This window comes from Nicotiana tabacum, chromosome 23 (genome assembly GCF_000715075.1).
Source record: "Nicotiana tabacum cultivar K326 chromosome 23, ASM71507v2, whole genome shotgun sequence".
NCBI lineage: Eukaryota > Viridiplantae > Streptophyta > Magnoliopsida > Solanales > Solanaceae > Nicotiana > Nicotiana tabacum.
In genome coordinates this window covers 96,019,081-96,028,515 of record NC_134102.1, presented here as the reverse complement: position 1 = coordinate 96,028,515, position 9,435 = coordinate 96,019,081, and the positions used below count along the sequence as shown (strand labels likewise).

Sequence of the window (9,435 nt, the reverse complement as noted above, 5' to 3'; positions counted from 1 at the left end):
TATTTCCTGTATTAGGTTGACGAATAATGGATTAGTTTCACAAGCTATTAATGGTTCCAAGAGATAATCTCAATTATCATAGATATGTCAAACCCAAAATTGTATTCCCTTTGCTTCTGGTCCTTAACCACCCAAAGTTGCTAAGATATTTTCAATTGAAACTTTCATTTTTATATTTCTTCTTTCAAGATACTAAAGTCCATTACTTTTTTTCCGGTTTGTTCTTAAAAGTTCTTATTGCTTTTAGTGTGGTGGCAGCAAGAAGAGAGCAAGAAGGGTATAAAGTAAAACTTTCAGTGAATGCTTGATTTCTGTGATTGCAAAGTAAAACTTTTTGTTGTTTATTTCCCTAAGCATTGGACTTCTTTTGCTTTTGCAACTTAAATGTTTGGGAGGTTTGATTTACATGGAAGGTATTTTACTTTTCAGTTTTTGAGTCTTCATGTTTGACTTCTGAATTTACATTACCTAATTGTAAATAAAGAATGTTTTACGTTTGAGGTTTATTTCACTGTCCAAGTTATCATACTTAGTTATTACTTGTTGTTACGTTTACTTGACTTCCTTGCTACAAGAGTATGTTGGTTGAAAGTAATGACCAATTATATCAGAATATAAATCATCAATATTCTGAATTGTTGTCATCGCTTAAACCAACTAGAGGATTGAAAAGTGAAAGAAGTTTGCTACCTAAAATTATGAAATGTTAGACTCGTGCTTTGCACGGGCTAAACCCGTCTAGTTTACTACTATAAGAGAACTTGAAACGGAGTGGTGGATCTGAAAAAAATCTATTGAATTTGTGTTAAATAAGAGTGTTCGTCAGTTGGTATGGTATGGTTCTTGACCATTTGTCATATTCCGAGAAAAGTACGCTATTGGCTAGTCCAGTGATTTGCGAATAACAAATCCGTAATTTGTTATGAATCAACCGTGGCTACGGTTGATCCTAGAGTTTCATTAACTTCTCTTTTGCTTTAACTTAACCAAATTCTCAAATTTCATACTTAGTTGCTAATTAGCCTGGATACTTCCAACTTGTATATATCCCTCTTATACAAGTACCCTCATGATCATCTTACCCCGTGTAGGTTGCATGTATTTCGAGGCTAATTATTTTACCACTATAAGGTTTGTTCTTTGCCCGAATTAGTTAGGAAATTTACAAGCATAATGAGCCCTAACGTGTAATGAGATGTATCATTTGTTTGTAAGCCACATTTCTAAATCACGCCTTCCTTGTTTCTGTTTGCGCTTATACTCTTTTGTTTTCTTCATGTGCATCTACATATTTTATCAAATAATAAGAGCATCGAATAATTTGAATTGCATTTTTTTTTTATTCTTCCTCAGGTTTCGAGCAATAAGTAAGCATATCGAAGTAGTAAATTCCCTCAGGTATTGATGGTTTTTAATATTCAATTATTAAGCTATCAATGGTGTTTAATTTTCAATTATTAAGCTATCAACTTTGATATATATATATATATATATATATATATATATATATATATATATATATATATATATATATATATATATATATATATATATATATATATATATATATATATATATATATATATATATATATATATATATATATATATATATATATATATATATATATATATATATATATATATATATATATATATATATATATATATATATATATATATATATATAAACAACAAAAGAAGAATCAAACAATATGGGAGAGTGTTCTACATATGAACAAGTCCCATTTTAGTTGAATAAAATGATACTGAAACTCAAGAAGAAGAACAACTTTTTTTTTTCAAGAAGAATAAACACAAATAAATTTAAGGTCTTCTATTTATTAAAAATTTGGCGTTTAGACCACCAATTTTATTGAGTCACCTCTGCATAAAAGCATACTCCATATCCAGGGTCTCGTTTTCTAAGGAATTCAATGACGCATCTTCTGTTTGGAGCAAAGACAGTTTTGAGAACCAATATCATCTGCTAGGCAAGGAGGCACAATTATTCCAACCTGGTACCATTTTTTCCTCTCCTGCATTAAATCCTTGAAAAAATTGTCTATTGTTTCCCTTGTGATGCCCGGCATGACTACAACATGTGCCATATCTCTTGTGCAAGACAGTTGCCAATGACGAATGAACTTAGGGTCATTAGGTCGTTCAAAGACAACGATAATGCTAGACTCATTGAGCATAGTGCTAATTCCTGCTTTATGAAGTCGGCCTTTCAAATATCGGGCATTTTCGTTGCACATTTTGGCATCTTGTTGCAATCCGGCACGGCCTTTCATGCATAAACTATACCATAAGAATATTGGTGCCAAGCCATTTCGACTACCAGAAATTGTAGCATCAACGGAAGCAATGTACTCGATTTTTGTTGAGAGACTAGTAATGTAACCTTTCCTTGTTATCTGAATGCCACAAGGCATTGGACATCCCAAGAATTTGTGGCCTGAAATTGAAACACTGCCTATTGGCTTCTTGAAGGTAATTGTTTTCACCTGTTATCAAATATAATAGAGAACTAGGTCACTTTCTATTTGTTCTCCCTTGATGGGAATTTTCTTAAAGAAAATATATAACGGATTATAAAGTAATCTTACATGTTGGGTAAATGGGACAATTAGCCCATATAGTGCAGCGTCACAATGGATGTAATATCTATCATTGGAATAACCACATTTTTGAAGTATTTGTAGGACCAGATCAAGATCATCAATAGCTCCTTTGAAGGTAGTTCCTAAATTATTGTTAAAAGTAGTAGTACTCCACGTATGAGAATGGGAAGATTAGTTGACCATATATTGAAGTTTGGAAGATAAAGGATCTTATAATAATATTTACCAATATTGATATTGATGATGGCCGGTTTGTTCTTGTTGAGAAGTAATTTTGATCTCAAATCTGCATAATCAATCTCCCCATTGACTAAAGTATTGATGGTCTCTATCTCCATTCTGTACATTCTTGTTGCTTTAGAAATCGAGTAATGTGAATCCTTTGATGCATATATTATTCCAGTGGGGTGTAACTCTCTTCTGCACAAATATTATTGAAATGGTAAAAGTGAAATACATCATTTTATTATGAGGTGTCTAAATGTGTACATAACTCTTTTTTAGATCAAGTATAAATATCGTAGAATGTCTCCAAGTGCAAAATAGGTCTGTCAAACTATTCTATAACAACAATTACGTCTCTGTCCCAAATAAGTTAGAATTGACTATATAAATCTTCATTATGATCTTACTCCATTTAAACTCATTTCAGGCCAAAGTTTTATATATATATATATATATATATATATATATATATATATATATATATATATATATATATATATATATATATATATATATAGATATATATAAGTACTAGACCTCATCAACTCCTCAAGTGATGGACTCTTAAATTGGAAGTAGAAGAAACTTTGTCTATCAATGGAGATGGGAAAGTGATACCTACCCAATCAAAAGACCATGGAGATTTCCCTCTGTGCCACCATTGGTAATGTATCCCCAATATTCATCCTTCTCAATTTCCCATAGTTGCGCAAACCAATCTAAAACAGCAACTTCAAAATCTTTTGAATGGAAATCGACAGTGTTCTGAGTGAAGGGATCTCCGCAGTTGTTCAAGTGGAATTGCAAAAGTGGAGCTAAAGCAGCATGGTGCTCGTAACATATATTAACTGGATAACCTGTAAAGAAACCAAGTAAAAGAGGCTAAGTTTAAATATTTCGAGAAGAAGTATGACTAAAAAGTTTTGTTTACATTATTCTTGAAATAATTTCTCTAGTTCTCGTTGTAAAATTAATTTTGGCACATGTACGAAATTAACTAATAATCTACATATTTTTTAATAATTAATAATAAACTTCAAAAATATATTGCATGCATTGGTACCCATTAGCTGTCATTGGTACTGTTAGTTGTCGGAAGTACACAATACTATAAGGGGTCATTTGGTAGGGTGCATAAGAATAGTGCGGAATAAGGTGTATTAGTAATGAATGAGTTAGTAATGCAAGCATTAGTTATGCAGATATTATTCCTTATCTACTGTTTGGTGTGGTGTATTAAAATTATAATGTATTGCATAATTTTTAAGAAAAATAATTATTTACAAAAATGCCCTTCATATTCTAAGCTTTAAGGGACTTTAAGGATAATTTTATCTTTAACCAATCTAATACATGCATTAGTAGCCTTGGTATTACGGATGTCATGGTTTTCTATGCATTACTTATACATAGGGTAATACCAAGTATGATATTAATTATATACATGTTAAAAAAATATAACCAAATAAGATATTAGTAATACATAGAGCTAATGCTTGCATTATTTTTTCTAATACCTCCTACCAAACGATCCCTTAGTAATACATGTATATACAAATTGTGGAACACAAACTATAAGAAACGCGTTGAGAATTAGGCACATCACTATTGTGGCATGTAGGAGAAGGTAGTTAGGGTGACAAAATATGAGGTAGATATCACCTGAAAAAGTTTGTCACACTTTCTCTTTTCATGAGATATCACATGGCCTTGTTTCATTTAAAAAGCTAAGTTTTTTTATTCCAAAAATATCCTTCAAGGAACTCAAGGAACAGTTGAATAAACATGAAAAACTTTAACTTCCTATGTGTCCACGGCTTGATGAGGAGAGAGCTCTAGACATCTATGCAAAAATTATGGGTTTACGTGAATTTAGTAATTAATTTTCATATAATTTTAATATTTGTACTAAAAAATTTATTAAAAGTACAAAAATATTTAGTTTGGAACTCAATTCACTGATTTAGTTATATTGCATTCTAACAACGAAAAATCGAACAAGAAATTTTTTGATGAGCAAATGTACTCGCTCTGTTCACTTTTACTTGACATATATACTAAAAATAGATTTTTATTTTTATTTATCACTTTACGCATATCAAGAGAAGATATATTTTTTTTTCATGTTATACCAACAGTATATTTTTCTCATTTCAAATCATTTTTTCAAATCTAATAAAATATGCATCAATTAATATGAGTATCATGGTAAATTATACACTTCATTTATTATTTTTTAAGTTACGTGAAAAGTCAAATTGTGCCAAGTAAAAATGAACTGAGAGAGTAATTAAAGTGATTGCATTACTCTACGTTTAGGTAAGCACTTACTGAAATTAAGGCCAAATTAGGATATCCATAGTCTTTTTTCTGTGGATATAGTATATGTTATCCCTTTCGGGAGGGATAGCAAAGAACATTATCATACTTCATGGCTTCATGCAGCTATAGTTGTTGATCTCGCGTCTATCCAAAGATATTTAGCCTTCCAATCTATAGACCTTAGCTTACTAATCTTATAATATTTTTTTAAAGTGATAACTATAACTCTCTCTCTCTCTCTCTATATATATATATATATATATATAGAAAAGGCCACTGAACATATACTTACCTATATGATATTCTGTTCGATGGACAATGTCTCTATATATTGAGTCAAAATTCTGTCCAGTTCTTACGAAGACGTTTTAATATCTTTACCGTCAGGTTCCACCACACTGAGACTCAAATTCTTCCGTGGTGGCGGTGGCGTGTTGATTTCACCTTTTGTTGGGACAATCATTATGTCAAACTCCTATCTCATAAACACAAAAGAAGAAATTTCAATTAAAAATATCTTTTATGATTTGAAATGAAATGAGTATTAGGTTAATTTTATTATAAAATAATATACTACTGGGTTGGCTCGTCTTTGAACTTGAGTCTAAAAGAAAATACTATAGAAAAAAATTGAACATAAATATTACGTACCCTTTCAAATCCCATTCTTAGAGCTAAAGAGGTGTCTCTATCTGAAATTATTGGGATTAGTCATAATGGTCTCAAAGAGATGAAGTTTTTGCGCATCTCACTTCATTTGGTTCCTCCAATTTATAACAATTGAAAGTTGCTTTCCCTTCTTAACTTTTGTTTGGTGAAATCTTAATTTTTTCCTCTGTCGGGTTGGGGACGTTAAAGGAAATTAAATGTCTTTCATGGAAATGAAAAACGTGCCCCTGTAGTTATTAGTCCAATTTTTCCCCCATGTGAGCTTTGTCAAAATTGCTTTTCACCGCTAGGAGAGAGGGAAGATGTGTATAATTTTTATGTTACGTTTGAAATCAAAATTTGAAATTTTTGAATTCTGAATGTTAGGTGATAACATTAGATGTTAGTAATTGAATTTAATTTTTGTATATATTTAATAAATTTATAAATATAAATATACGACTTGAACTAAAGAATAAGTAACTTTCTAACTCCGTCAATTAACTTGATATCGTACTATTAATATAGGTTCATAGTTTATGATCAACTCTAAAGGGGAAGATTGAGAGTATTTTGAAGTGACTGACGCAGAGAGGTAATTGGTTCAATAGTACGTTGCGCTCAACGACATAAATATCTGATGCCTACCGATAAATCGTGCAATATATAATATTCCATCCGTTTTAAAAAAATGACATGATTTTATTATTAGTCCAGAGAGTGATACATTTTTAAGTTAAGAAATAATTTGACTTGAAGTTTCTATTTTACCTTTAATGATAAGTTCTTATAACCACAGATATTATGTCATATTTAAAATCACAAGTTTCAAAAGTCTTATATTCACGTAACCGTCATAACGTATTTAAGCCTATAAGTATCACGATCTAAAATCCAACTTGTCGTGATGGCACCTAACCCCAACCCGCTAGGTAAGTCAATTACCAGCAATCTAATATCAATGAGATTCATTAAGAGAAGTAACGATAACACAACTGAACTTTTATACAAAGAATTTCCAAGCAGTGAAAGTATAAATCATAAGCTTCTAAGATTTAGAGTTTACAAAGCTCATATGAAAAAAATAAATCATATGTTTTAAATATACATGGACATATTAATAATTCTAAAGCTATCAAGAACAAGAGGCAGCTATGACCGGAACGCAGATATATCTTCAAGGCCAGCTCCCGCCATGGACAACAACATCAACATCCAAAATTTGCACGCAAGGTGCAAAAGTGCAGTATGAGTACAACCGACCCCATGTACTCAATAAGTAACAAACATAACCTTAGGTTGAAAGCAGTGATGAGCTTGGACAGCGGTCAGAGTCCAATGCCAATAGCCAACAATAACTCATAACAATTTAATAAAAGTAGTACAAGAAACAACTCAAGGATATGATGCTCAACTCGTTCACACTTACGAAAAAATAGGCATGCTTTTCAAGTATAACAGTAAAACCCAAATCTTTCATCGAAATTACCAAAATGTGAGTATATCATAAAACTGTGATTTTTTCCCAAAACTTTCAACAACAGATAAAATATTTCAATCTCAGATAGCATGAGGAAAGTACATCTCTATACCTACATGTCAATGTGCATGTGAAGTCATGAATGTCGCAATACCGTATAGCATGAGAAAATGCATCTCTATACCTGTATGTCAAATATACATGTCAATGCAATGCATCACGGTGAGAAACTCATGTACTCATACACTCAGAGTACTCAATCTCACTGTCTCACACTCCCACTTATAATGCTCAATCCCTTAGCTCACTCAGTCACTCAACATTGTATGGTACGGTACCTGCTGTGGCGCGCAGCCCGATCTGATCATGAATCAATAAATACTGCGCTCACTATTGGTATGTCAAACTCCGGAGAAGCGGATCCTACCCAAGCACTAATAAAACCTGTTGCGGCGTGTAATCTGATCCCATCATGAATCAATAGTACCTGTTGCGGCATGCAGTCTGATCCCATCATGAGTTAATAGTACCCGCTGCAGCGTATAGTCCGATCCTATCATGAGTCAATAGTACCCGTTACGGCACGCAGCCAGATCCCGTCATGAGTCAATAGTACCCGATCTGGCGCGCAGCCCGATCCCATCGTGAGTCAATAGTACCCGCTGCGGCGCGCAGCCCGATCCTATCAATATCACACAAACAGGCCCTCGGCCTCACACAATCATCAATTTCTCCAGTCTCTCAGACTCACAAATCTCATGCCAAACATCCCAAACACTGATAACATAATGTGGCAACAAATGATAACAAAGACTGAGATATGATATGCAAATGATGCATGTGACTGAGTACATAATTTATAATTTAATTAAATAACTTAATAGTAGAAATGACCTCTATGGGTCCCAACAGGATAAGCATGTAACCTAAATATGGTTTCTAACATGAATCACATCTCAATTACTCTAGCACATAGAAATTTCATGGATAGAAACAAGGTAAGGTAACAACACAGTACCATAGAATCAACCGAGTCATAACTCACACGGTGGAAGCCCACACGCCTGTCACCTAACATGTGTGTCACCTCAACACTAAATACATAGCACGCATATTCAGGGATTCATGCTATCAACACCAAGTTTAAAAGTGTTACTTACCTCGAACAAGTCAAATTCAATATCGAGCAAGCCAAACAATACTCTAAAAATGTCATCCCGCGTGTACCGACCTCCAAACGGCTCAAAACTATCCAAAAGAAACTTAAGAACATCAAATAATGGCAAAGGAAACAATCCCAATCAATAAAGGTTGAATCTTGATTCAAAAGTCCCAAAGTCAACTAAAAAGTCAAACTCGAGCCCGCACTTCGGAACCGGACAAAACTCACAAAATTCGAAAACTCATTCAATTACAAGTCCAACCATACTAGTTTCACTCAAATTCGATTCCGAATCGATGTTCAAAACTGAAAATTTTACTTTATTAAATTTTAGACAACCCTCTCCCCCCTCAATTTCTCTTTAAAATTTATAATCCAATTACCAAAAATGAATATAGATTCATGAAATATAATCAAAACCAAGTAGAGAACACTTACCCCAATCCATATGGTGAAAATCGCTTCAAAAGTCACCTCAATTCGAGCTCCATAGCTCAAAATATGAATAAAAATAGCCAAGCCCTCGATAATATAGCTTCTACCCAGGCACCTTTGCATCTGCGATAATAATAGCCGCTTTCTGCAGACTCCACTAACCAGTTGACCTCTCGCACTTGCGGACACTATTTCGCTTCTGCGCAATCACAGGTGCGAGGCTAAATCCGCTTCTGCACAATCTCCAAAACAAGTTGCCATCCAATTATGCGATCGAATTCCCGCACTTGCGGACGCGCAGATCCGCCCAGCATTCCGCTTCTGCGGTCTTCTCTCATCTAGCCTTTCTTCGTTTCTGCGCCCATATGACCGCATCTGTTACCATCTTACCTGCGCCCATTACCCTGCTGGTGCATCCACATCAGATCCATCAAAAAACAGCCATCACGCATGAATGGAAAATGATCTGAAACACGTCTGCATCTTACCTGAGCCCCTCGGGACCCCACCCGAATGTACCAACAAGTCCCAAAATAT

At 33.5% G+C, this 9,435-nt stretch overlaps 1 protein-coding gene across 1 annotated transcript; it reads right to left on the bottom strand.

Annotated features, from left to right (window-relative positions):
* Positions 1-1,697: 1,697 nt before the first annotated feature.
* On the bottom strand, positions 1,698-4,570 carry LOC107795329 (histidine decarboxylase-like). The gene is made up of 5 exons (XM_075245757.1): positions 4,514-4,570; positions 3,474-3,733; positions 2,853-3,046; positions 2,612-2,748; positions 1,698-2,509 (listed from the first exon to the last, which is right to left on the bottom strand). Exons 1-5 carry the CDS (start codon positions 4,568-4,570, stop codon positions 1,934-1,936), a joined length of 1,224 nt encoding a protein of 407 aa, XP_075101858.1. The 3' UTR covers positions 1,698-1,933.
* Positions 4,571-9,435: the final 4,865 nt, after the last annotated feature.

Excerpts from the sequence above, each read along its gene's own strand:
- LOC107795329 (XM_075245757.1), bottom strand. The coding sequence starts at position 4,570 with ATGAAACAAGGCCATGTGATATCTCATGAAAAGAGAAAGTGTGACAAA. Across the intron at positions 2,749-2,852 it reads CATCATCAATATCAATATTG|GAACTACCTTCAAAGGAGCT; the intron begins GTAAATATTATT and ends ACAATAATTTAG. Across the intron at positions 2,510-2,611 it reads TTGTCCCATTTACCCAACAT|GTGAAAACAATTACCTTCAA; the intron begins GTAAGATTACTT and ends ATTTGATAACAG.